General features: G+C 43.0%; 1 protein-coding gene across 1 annotated transcript in view; it reads left to right on the top strand.

Moving 5' to 3' along the window:
- The first annotated feature begins 3,088 nt into the window (after window positions 1-3,088).
- The window catches only part of LOC124001775 (calmin-like), a 48,251-nt gene continuing 29,814 nt past the window's right edge, over window positions 3,089-21,525 (top strand). Inside the window, exon 1 of the mRNA XM_046308825.1 lies at window positions 3,089-3,620. Within this exon, the coding sequence (XP_046164781.1) occupies window positions 3,530-3,620 (91 nt within the window). The 5' untranslated portion in view covers window positions 3,089-3,529. The remainder of the gene's footprint in view (window positions 3,621-21,525) is intronic.

The following is a 21,525-nucleotide window of genomic DNA, read 5'->3' as shown; positions in this document are numbered from 1 at the left end:
CCAGCGGTGTCGTTTGACTTAGCAAATGAGGATCGGATGTCGTCGACCTTCTTTTCAAAATGGTTGACGAAGTCATCTACAGAGAGGGAGGAGGGGGAGGGGGAGGAGGATTCAGGAGGGAGGAGAAGGTGGCAAAGAGCTTCCTAGGGTTAGAGGCAGATGCTTGGAATTTAGAGTGGTAGAAAGTGGCTTTAGCAGCAGAGACAGAGGAGGAAAATGTAGAGAGGAGGGAGTGAAAGGATGCCAGGTCCGCAGGGAGGCGAGTTTTCCTCCATTTCCGCTCGGCTGCCCGGAGCCCTGTTCTGTGAGCTCGCAATGAGTCGTCAAGCCACGGAGCGGGAGGGGAGGACCGAGCCGGCCTGGAAGATAGGGGACTTAGAGAGTCAAAGGATGCAGAAAGGGAGGAGAGGAGGGTTGAGGAGGCAGAATCAGGAGATAGGTTGGAGAAGGTTTGAGCAGAGGGAAGAGATGATAGGATGGAAGAGTAGAGAGTAACGGGGGAGAGAGAGCGAAGGTTGGGACGGCGCGATACCATCCGAGTAGGGGCAGTGTGGGAAGTGTTGGATGAGAGCGAGAGGGAAAAGGATACAAGGTAGTGGTCGGAGACTTGGAGGGGAGTTGCAATGAGGTTAGTGGAAGAACAGCATCTAGTAAAGATGAGGTCGAGCGTATTGCCTGCCTTGTGAGTAGAGTGGAAAGAAGGAGGCAGAGAGGAATGAGTCAAAGGTAGACGTGGGGAGGTTAAAGTAGCCCAGAACTGTGAGAGGTGAGCCGTCCTCAGGAAAGGGGCTTATCAAGGCATCAAGCTCATTGATGAACTCTCCGAGGGAACCTGGAGGGCGATAAATGATAAGGATGTTAAGCTTGAAAGGGCTGGTAACTGTGACAGCATGAAATTCAAAGGAGGCGATAGACAGATGGGTAAGGGGAGAAAGAGGGAATGACCACTTGGGAGAGATAAGGATCCCGATGCCACCACCCCGCTGACCAGAAGCTCTCGGGGTGTGCGAGAACACGTGGGCGGACGAAGAGAGAGCAGTAGGAGTAGCAGTGTTATCTGTGGTGATCCATGTTTCTGTCAGTGCCAAGAAGTCGAGGGACTGGAGGGAGGCATAGGCTGAGATGAACTCTGCCTTGTTGGCCGCAGATCGGCAGTTCCAGAGGCTACCGGATAATAGAATATAATAGAATATGTCCATGCTCCCTGTGGGAGAGGGATGTTAGCAGGACTCTGCTGAGCTCATCTTCATGTAAGGGCTTTTAATCTAAAATAGATGAACCACCTGCAAGGTATAGTATTGTTCAGTGTGTGTAAACTGTGTGTGCGTGTACGTGTGTGTGTGTACATGCGTGCGTGTGTGTGTGTGTTTGTGTGTGTGCGCGTGCATACGTGCGCAGGGGCGTCATGCATCCCAAAACTCTGAGGGGGCACCAAATATGTGAGGATGGCTTTTTTTTCTGGATATCTAAGCATACATCTTGAGCTGTATGTATCCTGGTTATAAAATGTAAAAAATACTAAATATGCTTGCAACCCTAGTAGCAACGTTGTATATTTGCTCCAGCAGTTTCATATTTTCTAATAGGTTTACTTGTTGTATTTACACCATAGATGTCAATCATCCTTACTGTAAGAAAACACCCACTATGAACACTGCACACTAGCCATTTAGGGGGTTGTTAGATACAGATCTCAAATAACGTAAAACATTATACTAACAGGTGTTGGTTGTACTTAATAATTCAGGTGAACGCAGGTGTCAATGCAAGTGTTAGTGGTACGTCTCAACTGAAGGCATGTGTAACGTTTTGACAGAGGGTTTAGAAAGAGCTGAAAATGGCATGCAAGTTCATATCAGTCATACAAGAATGGCTTTCATGGGTTTCTTTAAATATTTTGCTCTTTTTGTCGTTAACCATTGTCACAAGTTGACTTCCATCTACATTTTATTACAAAGTAGGCCTATGGTTTCCTCTATGCTTGAAGTTCCTATGGACTGGACATAGAGACGAGACCTGCAATTTTAGAATATCTTACAGTGCATAATCCTGATTGAACCTTATAATTACCAGGGCTTTAATCACTGTTTGTAACTTTAATAACGCCTGCTAGCATACAGAGCACACATCATAAGGCCATTCTAATGACGTGGCCCTACACAGGAGCCAGGTTATATGGGCCAGCTACCCACAGAGACCTGGGGACGTCCCAAATGGCACCCCATTTCCTACAAAGTGCTATACTTTTTTTTGTACCAAAGCATTCTGAGTTCTTGCAAAAGTAGTGCACTATGTAGGAAATAGGGTGAGTCTTTGGTCCAAATGACCACTGAATGTAGTGGACTCTTTCCTCCCCTCAAGGTGGGATAAAGGTTATTTTTTACATTTCAGAATGTTCATAAGCTCCTCACGTGGCTTCATATTTCTATTTTCCTCATAGCTTGATCAAAGGGGGCATGCAGATTAAACCAACAGTGGTACAGTCAATACGTCCTGTAATGTATTGCACTTGCAAGCCACCGACATAGGCTACAGTAGGCCTACATGTGTTCCTGTACTAGTTTGTATGGGCTACAGTAGTAGGCTCAAGGGCTACTTAATTGGTCAACATTCCTTACACCTGTTGGGCATCTCCTTTATACTGCCCCCTGGAACTCTCTCTCTCTCTCCTCTGGACAAATGTTGATGTGTGAATAGCAGGTTCTACTTTACATTTTCCTTGATGGCGAGTGAAATGAAAATGAGAAGTAGTTGTTTGCATGAGAGAGTCATTGAGTACAGGATATAATGCAGTACCATACGGGTGGCGCCCATGCTCGTTTAGCGCTGATGCGCTATATAACTGTGGTCCATCAGTTTTTTTGTAACATAAACGTAGTCTACCGGCAGAATAAAATGTTTATTATTATCTCGGGCAGGGAATCATACTAACGCGCCGTGCAATTCTAACATAATGCAATTATGTTTATAGCGGAAACGGTCTATGGTCCTATTCATAGCCATTCTGAGAACCATATCAGTCATTTTCTCTCTCTCTTTCTGAGCTGAGACTGGCTCTCCTTTCCTCGACTATACAGTGGCGGGATGGTGGGTATATACTGTAAGATACAACAGCCCACCTCGAAAATATTATCCAGGTGCTGTTAATAATTCCCTTCCTCTTTCCTTGTAGTTTGGTCATCTGTGCCATTTTCCGCGTCCTCGCTTTGCGCCGTAGTGCTATGTGGGTGCTTTCTACGTCACCAGGGGGAAACTCAAAACGAAAACAATGATCCTTCGCCAGAAACCGTATCTACGGAATAGCATTAGAGTAGATTAGACCTTCTCTATGCTATAGCCTACCCCACTCGTGGCTCAGCGTCCGGCGACCGCCACAATAGCCAGCTAGACAAGGGTAGAACGAAGGGGGATAAATAGGGTTGCCATCTCAATCGCCTCCAGATCACACGAGACTGGATGTAGCTTAGTCTGTTTTTTAAAATATATATATCGAAGTCCAGTCTGCAACTTTCCCCAGGGTACCGTCCTGATGGCTGGACACGAGTGGGAGTATAAGGACTGGTTCGAACGGGAGGAATTTATCGGACAGATCAGCGACATCCGAGTGCAGAATCTTCAAGGTATGTGGGGCAACGGTGGCTACCATGTGAAATAGAATGGAACCACTGCGTTCATTAGGCTTTATGTTAATGCTTCGCATTGGTTGTTTAGATTGAATCGGGGGACCCATATTAAGTCAACCTCATCCGAATACCTTTCATGGTTGTAAAAAATGGTTTGTAAACATTCTACCGGTGCCATGCACAGACGGCTGAAGTTTTAACTTTTTGGGGTTTGTATTTTACCTCACTCCGTCCGCGGCTATGGTTGATCTCAGATCTCTCTTCTAATTTCATCAAATCAGTTCGCGACGTGTAGGAATCTGAAAATGAAAGGGAGAAAACGTGACAATGGTGATAAACTGAAGACGGCTATGCACCACTAGAAATCTCAAAGACAGGGAGACCATGTTTTCTTTTATAGCAGACAATACACTTTCAATGAGGGGGCAGACAATATTTGATTGCTAATTCACAGCTGCGTGTCTGTAAAACTTCTAGAGCTACAACGTTGCACGTCAAATCAAATTGTTTTTGTCACATGCGCCGAATACAACAGGTGTAGACATTACCTTGAAATGCTTACTTAAGACCTTACTGAACCACTATGTAGTTCAAGAAATAGAGTTAAGAAAATATTTACAAAATAAAATAAAGTAAAAAATGAAATAAAAAAAGTAACACAAAAATAACAATACCGAGGCTTAGTTTAGTTTAGTTTAGTCTAGGTCATTTGTACATGTAGGTAGGGGTAAAGTGGCTATAGATAGATAATAAACAGCAAGTAGTAGCAAAAAGCAAACGGGGGTGGGGGTGGGGGCGGTTGGTCAATGTAAGTAGTCCGGGTGGCCATTTGATTCATTGTTCAGCATTCTTATGGCTTCGGGGGAGAGGCTGTTAAGGAGCCTTTTGGACCTAGACTTGGCGCTCCGGTACCGCTTATCTTGCGGTAACAGAGAGAACAGTATATGACTTGGGTGACTGGAGTCTTTGACAATTTTTTAGTCCTTCCTCTGACACTGCCTAGTATACAGGTCCTAGATGGCAGGAAGCTTGGCCCCAGTGATGGCCGTACGCACTACCCTCTGTAGCGCCTTACGGTCTGATGCTGAGCAGTTGTCATACCAGGCGGTGATGCAACCGGTCAGGATGCTCTCGATGGTGCAGCTGTAGAACTTTTTGAGGATCTGGGGACCCATGCCAAATCTTTTCCGTCTGCTGAGGGGGAAAAGGTGTTGTTGTGCCCTCTTCAGGACTGTGTTTGCACCATGATAGTTTGTTGGTGATGTGGACACCAAGGAACTACAGCCCCGTCGATGTGAATGGGGGTGTGTTCAGCCCTCCTTTTCCTGTCGTCCATGATCAGCTCCTTTGTCTTGCTCACATTGTTGCATGTGACATTGTTACTTCTCTTCGCCCTGTTGTTTCTGACAGTTTCCCTGTGGTGTCAGTCTGAGTCGGTAGCCTATAGCCTGCCCTACGGTAGCATAGTATGTAATGACTAGGCTATGTGCAGTGAATAAACAAGAATTGGGCAGCAAAGTGGAAAAAATGTATTTAATGAGTGTTGAGAATGAGAGCTTTGTCTCAGTCTCAAGAGGACGGATCACACATTAACTGAGGCCTCCGCAATGGATACACACACACACACACACACACACACACACACACACACACACACACACACACACACACACACACACACACACACACACACACACACACACACACACACACACACACACACACACACACACACACACACACACACACACACACACACACACACACACACACACACACACACACACACACACACACACACACACACACGCACATTTCTCCAGACGGACATATGAGCCTTCAAACACACTTTGTGGCTGCTATAGCCTGCCAAATGCTTTTCACTGTAGCCAGATTGAGCCATCCACTACAACAAACATTATGTATGTCTCTGTGGTTCACCTAGTAGTGCAATGAAATAAATGTAAAACGGTCTGATAATGCATAAGATATGTAAGACGTGTTGGATTGTTTGTGTGTGTGTGTGTGTGTGTGTAATGCACACATTATAGGCCTATGCATATCCATGAAGAAGAACCTAAGACATGCTCTTGACATTTGAAGTGTGAAATGGTACACGAGGAGAGGTACCTTTTCCTGTTCTGCTCTGTCAAGCATCTGGGGTTGCTCACCCCAGCTCTCTGTCGTTTTATCTTCCCCACTTTCTCTCTCCCTCCCTCTCTCCTTCCCTCTCATAACACGAACTGGTTTGACACTTCCATCTGATGACTAGCTGGCCCTGGAGGCTTTGTGGTTGGAAGAAAACATACTGAGGAGAACCCATTGCATTAAAACAATGCTCTGAAGGGCCTTACATTACTAATACTCTCTCACCCATCAGAGAAAAGAGCAATGTCTCCCCTCTCTTTCTGTCACTGCATTAGAGCGCTGAAATCTCAGAACTGTACGTTCCCACACAGCACACACACACAAACCCACCCACACACACTCACTCACTCATTCACTCATTCACTAAGGATCTACCATGGTCCACACACACCAACACAGTCATGAAGAGGGCACGATACGCCTCTTCCCCCTCAGGAGACTGAAAAGATTTGGCATGGGCTCAAAAAGTTCTACAGCTGCACCATTGAGAACATCTTAACTGTCTGCTTCACAGCTTGGAATGGACACTGCTTGGCATACGACCGCAAGGCACTACAGAGGGTGGTGCGTATGGCCCAGTACATAACTGGGGCCAAGGTCCCTGCCATCCAGAACCTCTATACCAGGCAGTGTTGTCAAAGACTAACAATTGTCAAAGACTCCGGCCAGCCAAGTCACTTTATTGATTCATCACATACGCTGCTCCTACTGTTCATTATCTGTCACTTTATTCCTAGTTATATGTACATATATTTAAAGTCAGAAGTTTACATACACTTAGGTTGGTGTCATTAAAACTTGTTTTTCAACCACTACACACATTTCTTGTTTTGGCAAGTTGGTTCGGACATCCACTTTGTGCATGACACAGGTAATTTTTCAAACAATTGTTTACAGACAGATTATTTCACTTATAACGCACTGTATCACAATTCCAGTGGGTCAGAAGTTTACACACACTAAGTTGAATGTGCCTTTAAACAGCTTGGAAAATTTGAGAAAAAATTGTCATGGCTTTAGAATCTTCTGATAGGCTAATTGACATCATTTGAGTCAATTGGAAAAATATCAACATAACCTGAAAGGCCACTCAGCAAGGAAGAAGCCACTGCTCCAAAACCGGCATCAAAAAGCCAGACTACGATTTGCAACTGCACATGAGGACAAAGATCATAATTTTGGAGAAATGGCCTCTGGTCTGATGAAACAAAAATAGAACTGTTTGGCCATAATAACCATCGTTATGTTTGGGGAGGCTTGCAAGCCGAAGAACACCATCTCAACCGTGAAGCACAGTGGTGTCAGTCTCATGTCGTGGGGATGCTTTGCTGCAGGAGGGACTGGTGCACTTTACAACGTAGATGGCATCATGAGAAAGGGAAATTATGTGGATCTATTGAAGCAACATGTCAAGACATCATTCAGGAAGTTAAAGCTTGGTCGCAAATGGGTCTTCCAAATGGACAATGACCCCAAGCATACTTCCAAAGTTGTGGCAAAATGGCTTAAAGACAACAAAGCCAAGGTATTGGAGTGGCCATCTCAAGCCCTGACCTCAGTCCTATGGAACATTTGTGGGCACAACTGAAAACCTGTGTGCGAGCAAGGAGGCCTACAAACCTGACTCAGTTACACCAGCCCTGTCAGGAGGAATGGGCCAAAATTCACCCAACTTATTGTGGGAAGCTTGTGGAAGGCTACCCAAAACGTTTGTCCCAAGTTAAACAATTTCAAGGCAATGCTACCAAATACTAATTAAGTGTTTGTAAACTTCTGACCCACTGGGAATGTGATGAAAGAAATAAGAGCTGAAATAAATCACTCTCTCTACTATTATTCTGCAATTTCGCATTCTTAAATTAAAGTGGTGATCCTAACTGATCTAAGACAGGGAATTTTAACTAAGATTAAATGTCAGGAGGTGTGAAAAACTGAGTTTATATGTATTTGGCCAAGGTGTATGTAAACTTCCGACGTCAACTGTATCTACCTCAATTACCTCATACTCCTGCACATCGACTCGGTACAGGTACCCCGTGTATATAGCCAAGTTATCATTACTCATTGTGTATTTATTATTACTTTTATTATTATGTTTTTAGATTCATTATTTATTATTATTTTACTTTTCTGGTATTTCTTGTTTTCTTTCTCTCTGCATTGTTGGGAAGGGCCCATTAGTAAGCATTTCACTGGTATTCTACACCTGTTTATGAAGCATGTGACAAAAACAATTTGATTTGATTTGACCCTGAGAGGCTCCCAGCTCATTGAGATGCTCATGGACCTCTTTCTGAGCTGGTGGGTAGTTCTCTGTACTGACCTGAAGCATCTTTCATTTGAAACACTCCACTCATCACTAGTTTACAGAGAAGAATGACTATTGAAACATCTCAACTGCCTACAGTATATAGGGAATAGGGTGCCATTTGGGATGCAGACAGTGGATGGAGGGGGGGATGTGTCTCTGAGCTCAGCATGAATAAATGATGCATAAAAGAGTTAATCAATATCGGACATGTTGTGCTGGACAAAGATCGTAGTAGTTAAGCTTTAGGTCACTAGCACGGCTCAGGGGTGCATGTGTGTGTCTGTTTTGTGTACGTGGACACACCTGCTGCTAAGTAGAGAGACCAGCCGGCAACAGCAGTGTGTACACTCTACCTTTAGGGACTGGACATCTGTTGAAATAGTTTATGACAGTCCTCCACTGAACGGAGCCTTCTGCTGATGCCATACAGTACCTCACAAAACGCTCAAACAAGCTAGAGCCGCTGAGCCAGAGTGAAAGTCTGCAGTCACTGCTGCGGTGGACTTGACTTTCTACTCGGAGAGAGAGAGAGAGAGCGAGATGGCTTTTCTTCTAAAGCCCAGTGACAGAACACATTTTCATACGATGTGTGGGGCGAGGAACTGCCTCAAACACTCACACTTGTTTGAATGTGATGTTCTTGAATGCTCACCAGGCCAGTCGAGTCCCCCACATCTCAACACTTTTTCAACACAAAGTGACTAAGGGGGAAAGGCTGAGCACACACAGTGCTGCTTCCCTCACATTCTGGTATGAGTTTGAGGAGGGTAGGGTATAGAGAGAGAGATGGGGGTGGAGGCTAAAGGACAATGGTCTCTTCTCTTTCACTCACCCCCTGGCTTATTTTCATTTTTGTTCCTCCTAAATTCTGTGTTGGTACTCAGGCAAGGCAAGTAAACGAGCTTAGATGTCCTCTTGATTCAGAACAAATTCAGTGTCCCTTTGATTCTCCCCCTGAAGCCCCCCATGTTTATTCAACTATATTGAAATCGTTGGTGAGACACACGAAACGCACTGAGTATTCACTATCAATGCACGCCAGCCATCGCAGTGTTTGGATAACCTAACAGCAGTAAAACCTTACATTATTTGTTGTGTTCCAAATGGAACCCTATTCATGATATAATGCACTACTTTTGACCGGGGCCCATACGGCTCTGGTCGAAAGTAGTGCACTATCTATGGAATAGGGTACCATTTGCTTTCAGTACGTTGTGTGCATGACCATCACTGACCTTCAGCTTGGTTTTCTCTTGGACAGAGCCATTATATTGCAGTGTAAAAAGGGAACCAACTCAGATTAAATCAGTGCATAGTAGACCGATTATGATTTTTCAACGCTGATACCGATTATTGGAGCACCAAAAAAGGCAGATTGCAATTAATCGGACAATTTTTTATTTATATTTATTTGTAATAATTACAATTACAACAATACTGAATGAACACTTACTTTAACTTAATATAATACATCAATAAAATCAATTTAGCCTCAAATAAATATTGAAACCTGTTCAATTTGGTTTAAATAATGCAAAAACAAAGTGTTGGAGAAGAAAGTAAAAGTGCAATATGTGCCATGTAAGAAAGCTAACGTTTAAGTTCCTTGCTCAGAACATGAGAACATATGAAAGCTGGTGGTTCCTTTTAACATGAGTCTTCTGTCCCTCTCCTTGCTCCTACCTGGGCTCGAACCAGGAACACATCGACAACAGCCACCCTCGAAGCAGCGTTACCCATGCAGAGCAAGGGGAACAACTACTCATTTACATTTACATTTAAGTCATTTAGCAAGTCTCAGAGCGAGTGACGTTTGAAACACTATTAGGGTGCACCCCGCTAACTTTGCTAGCCATTTCACATCAGTTACACCAGCCTAATCTCGGGAGTTGATAGGCTTGAAGTCATAAACAGCTCAATGCTTGAAGCATTGCGAAGAGCTTCTGTCAAAACGCATAAAATTGCTGTTTGAATGAATGCTTACGAGCCTGCTGCTGCCTACCACCGCTCAGCCAGACTGCTCTATCAAATCATAGACTTATAACATGATAACACACAGAAATATGAGCCTAAGGTCATTAATATGGCCGAATCCGGAAACTATCATCTCGAAAAGAAGACGTTTATTCTTTCAGTGAAATACGGAACCGTTCCGTATTTTATCTTAACGGGTGGCATCCATAAGTCTAAATATTCCTGTTACATTGCAGAACCTTCAATGTTATGCCATAATTACGTAAAATTCAGGAAAATTAGTTCACAACGAGCCAGGCTGCCCAAACTGTTGCATATACCCTGACTCTGCGTGCAATGAACACAAGAGAAGTGACACAATTTCACCTGGTTAATATTGCCTGCTAACCTGGATTTCTTTTAGCTAAATATGCAGGTAAAAAATATATACTTCTGTGTATTGATTTTAAGAAAGGCATTGATTGTTTATGGTTAGGTACAGTCATGCAACGATTGTGCTTTTTTCGCAAATGCGCTTTTGTTAAATCTTCCCCCGTTTGGCGAAGTTTGCTGTCTTTGTTAGGAAGAAATAGTCTTCACACAGTTCGCCACGAGCCAGGCGGCCCAAACTGCTGCATATACCCTGACTCTGTTGCAAGAGAAGTGACACAAAGAAATTAATGTTAGCAGGCAATATGAACTAAATATGCAGGTTTAAAAGTATATACTTGTGTATTGATTTTAAGAAAGGCATTGATGTTTATGGTTAGGTACACGTTGGAGCAACGACAGTTGCGAATGTGCACCGCATCGATGATATGCAACGCAGGACACGCTAGATGAACTAGTAATATCACCAACCATGTGTAGTTAACTAGTGATTATGATTGATTGATTGTTTTTTATAAGATACGTTTAATGCTAGTTAGCAACTTACCTTGGCTTCTTACTGAATTCGCGTAACAGGCAGGCTCCTCGTGGAGTGCAATGAGAGGCAGGTGGTTAGGGCGTTGGACTAGTTAACCGTAAGGTTGCAAGATTGAATCCTCGAGCTGACAAGGTAAAAATCTGTCGTTCTGCCCCTGAACAAGGCAGTTAACCCACCGTTCCTAGGCCATCATTGACAATAAGAATGTGTTCTTAACTGACTTGCCTAGTTAAATAAAGGTGTATAAAACATGTATTTTTTTTTAATCAGCCAAATCGGTGTCCAAAAATATCGATTTCCGATTGTTATGAAAACTTGAAATCGGCCCTAATTAATCGGCCATTCCGATTAATCGGTCGACCTCTAGTGCAGAGGATTTTGATATTGCTCTGTATTATTGCAGCCTATCCTGTCTGCCTGTACAGAGTGAAGTTCATACAGTATTCAGACATTATCATGCAGTATTCATTTGCTTAGACAGTTCTGCTGCTGCCTTCGCCTCCTCATCATCTCTTTCTCTCCTTTTCTCTGTCTCTCGCTCCCATCCACTCTGAGCCTCTATGTAAAACCGTGGGATCCGCGGTGGGTAAAAGAAAATCAGAATTAAGGTCATGTGCACTCTCTCTCTCTCTCTTACAATGCAGTTCTTGTAAGCACAGGAGAAAGAACCACTTTCATCCTCCTCTGCTCCTCCTCCACCTGCTCGTTATTCGAGGATTGCCTCACTGCACGGTTCTCCAGAGCATCACTGATGTAGCGAGGTTCCGGGAGGCCGTAGATGTACAGCAGTGGACTTCTGAGTTCTGACGTCTATATTTAGTCTATTTACCACTTTCTCTGAGTAGCATGCATGAGGGGCTGACTTCCCTGACACGTACCAAGTGTGTGTAGTGTGTTGAAAAATATGCAGCTGAGAGCTAGAAGCCTGCGCAGCAGAGCTATTATGTAAGCCGTGTTAACCCTGTCATATTTGGATACAGGAGCATGCTGTTGCTGACATGTACTAAGCGTGTGTGTGTAATGTGTGTGTGTGTGTGCGCATCTAGGGCTGGGTTGATAACAGTATCGCGATACTCGTTAGTATCGTGGCAAGGAAACAAAACGCGAAGCGAATTCACAGTGATTCATTTTCCAACTATAGCACACAATATTTTACATACAGAAGGTGTTTTAAAGGGCCAAAGAGTTAGATCTGCTTTGTGTTTTCATTTATGCCATGGAAAAGATATTGCAATACTGTTATCGTCCAGGCCCTAGCGCATGTGTGTGTAGTACAGAGGTTCAGTAGCATACTGTCACTGTAGCAGCCAGACAGTGAATGTGGAGTGTATCAAATATGGACGATTGCATCACTATTGCAAAGTCTCATTTGACATGCAAGAAGGGGAACAATGTTATTGTGAACTGAATAGTGAATAAACTCAACTGAATGGTGTCTGTATCTTTGAAGAGGCAAGTATAATGTGGACAACACTGTCCTCATAGCGGTGGTTTTCTAATGAGCAGAGATATTGCTAGGGTCAGACCAACAGTTCCAGGATGATGGTCGGTCCAAGTCAACTTATCTTGAGTGATGATAAGTCTAAAGTTACGGTTTATGCTTCAAAGAGCACTCCTTTTGTAGGAGGCCCATTTTCCACTCTAAAAATACCATGGCGCATTTGAAAAGGTCAACGGTTATATTGTCAAATAAACCTGCGGAGAGAGAGAGTGACGTACACGGGGTGAGTTTACTCTTTGTCTGAGGTCTGTATAAGTGCCAGTTTTATTAGATGCAGGTGTTTCTACCAATGGGCTGAAGAAAGAAACGGTCCAACAGAACTTTGAATAAGTAACTCTCATGGATTGCAGTGATGATGACAAATCAGGGCCGTGCTCTCTCTGCCTACAGCTCTGTTTTTATGAAAAGCAATGATTGTTGTTCTCAGGTTGACCTGTAGCTGTCAGGGGAAGGTAATCAGTAACCAGGTTTCTATCCAACCTTTTTATGCGATTAAAGTACATGTGGGGACGAGTCGTAGTGGTCCTCCCACTACGACTCGTGAGGAACGCTTGCAATTTATTAGGGTACAGATTCAATAATTTATGATGAACTTCACAGGGTGGTGAAAGTGCCAGGTGATGAGCTCGATGCTCCTTTGCAATAAATATCGAGGGTCATATTCTGGTGGCATGATGCTTGTCTGCCGTTTGACAAATAAAAATAATATTGCTCTATAATAATTTAACATTAACGCTGGGAGTCGAGAAGCAGTCGCAGGTGGTAAGTTTAATTAATATAACAAGTAACATGGAACGATACAATGTAGGAGTAGCGTCGAGACATGGAACAACAGAAACAATACTGCCTGGGGAAATAACCTAAGGGAGTGCCAGAAAAAGGGGTGGTAATGAGTGAGGTAATAGAGTCCAGGTGTGCCTAATGATGAAGCGCAGGTGCGTGTAATGATAAATGCCAGGTGCAAGTAATGATGGTTCCCAGGATCGGTGGTTAGTAAACTGGCGACTTCGAACGCCGGAGGGGAGGAGCGGGAGTAGACGCGACAAAGAATATCATCATGTAGGCTATACCCGCACTGTATCTGTGAGCTGTTGGCTACAGCACACATGCCAATACCAGAGTGGTATCGCTATATAACGCAACATTTTTTGTAAGAAAACCATCCGTAGAGTTGAAAATGCAATGGAAACCCATTTCACTTGTATTTGTAATTTTGGGGGGATTAACCATTCCATTTTATTTTTTATGTACACTACGTCATCACACAATATTTTATCCCAAACTATTCAATTGGATGGAAACACATCTCTGATGGGAAAATGCGCATATTGTTTTTATGCTGATTTAAAAAAAATATTTGCATGAAAGTCTGTCGCTAATTGCATGGAAACCTAGCTAGTGAGTGAGTTAGTAGGCTCTTTTTCCTTCCTTCTTCTTTTCAGCAAGTTATGCTCTCGTTGCATATGATCTGATTTGAACTTCACTTTTAAAGCATTACTGATCTATAGAGCACTATATTTGGGAAGACAAAACACATTTTTTTCCCCTTCACTTTTAAAAAAACCCAAAGATGACCCCTTCCACCTGATCCCTCGAAGTTATTCATGATTTGAACTTCACTTTTCATGTAGGTTACATGAATGTCATTACTACATAATTACTGATGAGGCAAATATTTTGCATTGGCCCTCAGATACTCAAAAAGTTATACAGCTGCACCAGTGAGAGCATCTTGACTGGCTGCATCACCGCCTGGTATGGCAACTGCTTGGCATCCGACCGCAAGGCGCTACAGAGGATAGTGTCTACTGCCCAGTACGTCACTGACCGACCTTCATGTGTTAAAGTAATGATGGACTACTGTTTCTCTACTCATTTGAGCTGTTCTTGACATAATATGGATTATTTTACCAAATAGGGCTATCTTCTGTATAGCACCCCTACCTTGTCACAACACAACTGATTGGCTCAAGCGCATTAAGAAGGAAAGCATTTCCACAAATGAACTTTTAAGAAGGCACACCCGTTAATTGAAATGCATTCCAGGTGACTACCTCATGAAGCTGGTTGAGATAATGCCAAGAATGTGCAAAGCTGTCATCATGGCAAAGGGTACCCAAATTCACCGTAACTAACTGATCTGTATATGAGCAAACAGCACAGTGCATACAATAAGCATAGTTGTTTTTTGTTCAAAATGTGGACTAGATTTGTATCTTTTTGGTCTAGTTTAGTGGAAGCTTGTCTTTTGTATCTTTGTGACTGTACTTATCTTGTTTAGATATTTAGTCTGTTTGGAATGAGGAAGATGCAGCCTGTGACATCAGTACATATTTTCTTTATCTTCTCAAGCTATTCAATTGCCGGTGTGGCTAACATTTTCTTTAACTCAATCGTCTTTGAGAACAATCATCTTGTTCTTCAAGATAATGCCACTGTCAAAAAAATTTGAAGAATCAATCAGCGCATTGTTGCCATTTACGTGTCTTTCTGTCTCTGTTCTCCTTGGAAGTCTTTCTGTCGTCGCCCAAAGCACGGAGAGGTAGAGCCCACACTTTTAACCCTGATCTCTGTGAAAGGAACCTACCTGCACTTCAAACAAATTACACACCAAAAATGTGGGTTCCTCAAGGGTTCTTTGTAAAGGGCGATGGTTCTATGTGGGACCATAATGACTCAAAGTACCCTTTGAGCTCTTCAATGGTCCTTTACAGTTCACAAAATCATTTTTTGCTCTATTAAGTGATAATTCAAATGGTTTGCGCACAGCTCTTATTGTGAAACTGTGAGTGAGAGTGTTATTCCAGTTTGTCTAATGTGTTGTGGTATGCCATTACGTAGTAAGTCTTGTGCAAGACTCATGTATGGGCTTGTGTCAATTGAGAACGGTTGACTAAATCAGTCAGTGGCTCTCTCCTCAGGGACCCCCCAGCTGTTCCAGAGCTGCCACACCTGATTCAACTAGTCAATTAACACAATAATAACAGCTACGGAATTTTACAATATAATATGGCTGACCAGAATAGGTTCTATAAAAAAACATAAAGGGTTTTACATAGCTCCAAAAAGGGTTGTATCCATAGTGGAACTCTTTTTTGGTGTTTCTTTATAGACCCTTAGGGAAGGGTTCTTTATAGTGCCATACAGATACAATTTAGAACCTTATGAGCATGGTTCTTTACAGATCCTTCAAAAAAAGGGTTCAATATAGCACCAAAAAAGGTTTCGCTATGGTAACAACAAGCCAAAGAACCCTTACCTGGTACTACAATATTTAGAACCATTTTTTGGGGGTGTGTAGCTTTGACCTCACAAACACACTGGCTGAGACCCAAATGGGAGTCACATTTAGATTGAATACAAAATCCTGGAATTGTTTGCATATGGAAATGCTTCCGTGAGAGTGTTTTGGTTTCCCGGTATTGTCCGTGTTGGATTCCCGGCACTCGCGTTTAGGTAAGGTTTGCACAGAGGTTGTGTCCCAAATGGCACCCTAGTAGATGTGTACTACATTGGGGAATACGGTGCCTTTTGAGACACCGACAAACCCACATTATAAATGGCCCTTCCTTTCCTTTCAGGAATGACCTTCAACTACAGAATATGTTTAGTAATGTAAATGCAATTCCCTTACAATGCCATGCAAACCTGTAGTTCTGTTGGATGGGAGGGGGGGGGGGGATCTTAGAATTAATTATTGGGCTATGGAGTTTAAGAAGCTACAGGTCTGTACTTCAAAAGTAGTGGGACCCATGCTTTCAGCTATTCAACCATGTTGGACCAGCTACCTCAAGGAAGAACGCATGCCTTTCTGGTATGAAGAGAGATTGTGAAACATAAGCAAATACTAGATAAGGTGAAGGAAGGAGTGAACACACTTTTTTAGTTTGGGTATAGTTCAGGTTCACAGGTCTCTGTCTCACCCAGCTAATAATTGGTGATCGAATCACTACACCCCTCTCTCCTTTTATAATGGTGTGAATGGCTGAGTTTATAGGGCCAAAAATAACCTGATTGATCTTGGCTCTGTGACAATGAATCTGCACCAAGAATCACAATGAATGTATCCCACACTTACTGCTCATTAGTTTGCTGTATTAGTGATTGTAGTTCAGAAGATGAAGTTATTCTTCAGATGAAGTAGGCTAAATGTTGATTTCCTGGCTGCCAGTTATGTAAGCAAAGGCAGCATTAATTCACAGTATATGCAGAAACTGGCCTGCCAGATCACATCCCTGGATTTTATTTGTGTGTAGCCTATGCATGTGTACAGTGTGTGTGTGTGTGAGAGAGTAACAACACTTTTCGAAGGATAGATAAGGAAATTGATTTCACAAACCTCTGTCTGAACTATTGGTTACCTGTCAAATCATGTTGAGTCAAGCTTGGAAAGAATCAAAATGTTATTCTTCTTTTCTGTTCGCTAATTTTCCCCAGTGGAGGCGTGCAGACAACAAATGAACACTTCCTTTCTTCTAAAGGCGCCATCCGGGATTGGTACAGTGCATCAATTTTTGGACTTTTAAATGAATGCTGTATAGCCATTGACTCGAGTGACCGCTTTGTTGCTTTTCGAATCCGAGATCCCCCCCCCCCTTTTAAGGCGTGAGCTGAGGTAATTATTATGACACTGGACTGTTTCTATTGTAATCATACGCTGTTGGGAATAGTTATTTGTATCCCATTATCTTCTTACAGAAAAATACATACGCTGCATTTATAATTTATATTGGCTAATCCCAAACATGTAGAATAAGACAAAGTCATTTTTCAATTCGACGTGGATGGTGAGGCCTATATAGAACCAGGAAAGGCACTCTAAAATGTGAACTAAAGAGAATTGATATTATACACCCGAGCAACTCTTCTAGTTATACAACCCCTTTGGTTAAGAGTAAGACACCAGCAGCAGTGTCTTTAGGGAATCCCCTATCATGTTTTAATATTTTAATATAAGATGAGCTCCACTTTGTGTAGCACAGTTGTATTGTTACTCTACACAGTGTAGAACGCAACGGCGGTAATTTGATGAATCCAAGCCAACCCACTGGGCACAGACGTCAGTTCATCGTTTTGGTTTTACATTTGAAATCTGTAAAATATTTCACAGTCTCATTGGATTTAGGGTGAAAGTTGGGTGAAAAGCAAATACGAAATCCCCTTTATGTTGATGACTTTTTTGCAAATCCAATCAGTTTTCCATGTTGTTTCAACGTCATCATATTGAAATTTTGTTTTTGAAATTATGTGGAAACAAGGTTGATTCAAGCCGTTTTTGCCCAGAGGGGACCTCATCTTAATGCAAAGCAACATGAATCAACAGCAGGGATACATTGAGGGAGGGTGAACCCAGCACCCATCCGTCCAGCGTATTTAATTTCATCCTTCTTTCTGTAGATTTATCCAGCACATTTATTCAATCTTTCTCGCCTGCTTTCAAAAGGATTCTGCACTTTCTGTTCCTTCCGACTGTTCTGAGGTGCGTAGGAGGTGGTGCCAGGCAGGCAGTCAACCATGGCTTCTTCCGACATGGCACCCTATTCACCCTATGCCCCCATAGGGCTCTGTCCATATGCAGTGCACTATATAGGGAATAGGGTGCCATTTGGTTTGAGACGCACCCCAGGACATCTGGAGACATTCTGTTAACCAGGGAGGAAGATTCCTGTACCCCCTCCTCCCCGTGTTTTTCCTCCTTGTCTTCACAGCCTCTAATTGGCTGGCAGTGAGGCAGAACTCTGGAGAGGCGCTAGCTGCCCACAGAATTGCCCCCAATCAGACTTTGTTTTGTTTATTAGTGGTAATTACTCTCAGATGGAGGAATGGGACTGTTTGTCATATGGTGTACCTTGTTGGTGGTGGTGTTGTTGTTGGTGTATCTATTGTACACACTCCAATGGTCAGTGAAGGGAGTTATGTTGCTGAAAAAGGATGTCAGTATTGGATCAGATACTTTTCTCTTAGGCCGGGATTCAATCCGATCGCAATTTTGTCGACAATTCATCATTTAGAGTTAATTCCCAGTTTAGCAATCATATGCAGCATTTACCATGAATGAGGGAACAAAGCTGCATCGCCGACAAAGCGCGATCGGATTGAATCCCAGCCTTCGTCTCTTACACTTGTTTTTGCACACTTCCCTACGGAATATCTGCAGATTATTTTGATATGTTTACATCCAGAATGCTGATGCAGAGTTTGGTTGACTCTCAGCTCACACATCTACTGTTTGTTCCTTTAAATGAGTGGATAATCACATGAACAGTAGGTGAATTTACACTGCAAAGAGACACCAACTAGAAGAAGTGCCTTCATCAGCACACAGCTAGTATATACAGATCTGTGTCAGTGTCATTATACACATCTAGCATGTACAGATCTGTGTTCAACAAAAACACTGAGTTTAATTGCCTCCTAATGATATTTGTTCAGTCCTACAGGGTTGTCCCTTCTCTGTTCAACTCTCTGCGATAGCATGAAAGAGTAACATTATGACCGCGTACCAAATGGCACCCTATTTCCTGCATAGTGCACTACTTTTGACTAGAAACCTACGGGCCCCGGTGAAAAGTAGTGCGTTATGTATGGAAGAGTGTGCCGTTTGGGACGCTGTTGCAATGTTAATCAGATCATTCACATCCCAGTTAAAGGCTTTCTCTACCATATGATTGAGGAGTCTCAGATTTGCTCCCCCCACTCTTTGCATGGCAAGCAAAGGAGAGCTACCCCATTGCTCCCACTGAGTCTGGGATCTTGTCTAGAGCCAGTCCCACCACACTGAGACAAAAGAGAGGGAAAGGGGTTATAGAATAGAATATGTACATCTGGTTGACAGCTTACTATATCCCATTTCGTTATATGATAATTTAGGATTATTAGATTGCAATCATATGATTTTCTCTGCTTCTCCAGACAGTGTTGCTTCAGTTTCCCCTCGATACTGAGTTAAATCCGATCCATCCTAACAATAGAAATTAGTATCAACGGCAACAGCAGCAATATGTAGTAATGTTTGGTCCGCCTTCGAAACTAACAATAGCCTAGATAAGATTAGGGAAGATAGAGTGCATAGAGAATTGCTTGTCACACTGTACACATTGACACGTCAACATTCACAGTAAGCTTGTGTTCAACATGCCAGTCAGACAAGAGGTACCGGTCCTTGGCAGTGTCCCAAATGACACATTATTCCCTACATAGTGCACTACTTTCTACAGAGGAAAAATAGTGCACTATATAGGGAATAGTGTGCCATTTTGGATGCATCCCTCATGTCAGTCAGTCTGGCCGTGTTTCCTCACAGAGAATGACCTCATCTTTAATGGCAGTGCAGCCAGAGAGCTGAAATAATGACACCGCTCTGCATTCACCTGCGTTACTTGGGATGTGACATCATCCATGTATACAGTATGTATCCTATTCATTGTGCTCTTACCTTCTGAGACAGAGAGGGAAAACCAAAACAAAACCACTGAGAACATTGTGTTCACGTAAACTAGTGCAAGTCTATGGATTAAGGTTAGAGTTGGACTCTCTGTGGGTGTTAACCCCGATACAGTCCCAATCTGGCCCATATCATCATGGCCACCTAATCATCCCCAGCTTCATCCCCTCTCATCTCCCCTGTAACTATTCCCCAGGTTGCTGCTGTAGAAAATAATGTGTTCTCAGTCAAATAAAGGTAATATTTTAATAACACTCCCCCCACCCCTTACCATACTAGAATGGGGACCTTCCAGGTGACTGCTGTTCTAAGGACAGACCCCATCAAGGCCTTCAAAGAAATGTAAACTTCTGTGTTGTACTGTGTCTATAATAGAAAACACCTCACCAGAGCTGACTCTTAACGCTGCTCTTTCAGGGGGAAAAAAAGCTTCGGCTCAGCATCCTGCATTTTTCCCAGTACAGAACCTGACCTCAACACTTGACTGACTTACTAAACCCATGCTCTGGCTTTACAGCGTTATTTCACAGTACGGTGTCGTGGGAGAAGAAACAACATAATCGTAAATTCCTCTATTTCCACCCCTGAGTTCAAATGTCAGGGGCTCCTGAACACATGGCTCTTGGAAGGCAGTGTCCATATTTGCCTGTGGACTGGTGGAGGCTTTCATTGAATGGAAGACATCTTGAGTTGACACATGTTGGTGGGCTAACAGACAGATTCCCTGGAGAATAGGGCCTGATTATACAAGCCTTTTGACAGATTGTCCCCAGACAGTCCCGAACAGGCAATGTTTCAACCAGCCGAGTCCACACTCCCCCGGACTCCTCTCCGGCGCGGCACTTGTTAGTATCCAAGAAGTGTAACCTTTTGTGTCGTAGGAATCTGAATCAGACACAGTGCTGTGACAGAGAGTGAGAGAGAGAAAGTAGGGATCATTCTTTTCCATGTAGGCCTGTCTCTCATTGCCTAGACGTTAGGTGTCATTCCCGTCATTCAGCACTGTGCTGTCCACACATTTGTGGGGACGGAAAAACAAACGAACGGTCTGGTTAGGAATTCTAGGCGCACAGCCACACACATGCTATAAATCACCACCAGCGCACAATGGTAGACATTCACAGCAGCACACACACTCCAACAGACTGAGGTATCCGAGTGGGTCCGGATGCAGCGTGCCATAGTAAGTCTCTCTGTAGAGCCCTCAGATCTGACGATACGTGCACCTTTCTATTTGGCCCAGGCTCTGTTATTCCTAAGAGAAACCAGTGCAGCGTTTTGGATAATGTACCTGGAAAATTAGATCAACAGTTATGGATGGCCACGGTTATTAATATTTCCAGTGGGCAGTTGGATTTTCAGATGTTTTTGGTGTGTTTTATTTAACTAGCCTTTCATGACGTGGGCATTTTCTCACATTGGCTCACATTGACTACAGAAATGACTGTTCTCATCACAGGGGAGATGTACATGTCATGTACACTACCGTTCAAAAGTTTGGGGTCATTTAGAGATGTCCTTGTTTTTGAAAGAAAAACTTTTTTTTTTGTCCATTTAAAATAACATAAAATTGATCTGAAATACAGTGTAGACATGGTTAATGTTGTAAATGACAAT

The sequence above is a fragment of the Oncorhynchus gorbuscha genome, linkage group LG17 (genome assembly GCF_021184085.1).
Source record: "Oncorhynchus gorbuscha isolate QuinsamMale2020 ecotype Even-year linkage group LG17, OgorEven_v1.0, whole genome shotgun sequence".
In the NCBI taxonomy this organism is placed as follows: Eukaryota; Metazoa; Chordata; class Actinopteri; order Salmoniformes; family Salmonidae; genus Oncorhynchus; species Oncorhynchus gorbuscha.
The sequence above is the reverse complement of the archived record's forward strand: the minus strand, read 5'-3'. Positions and strand labels throughout refer to the sequence as shown.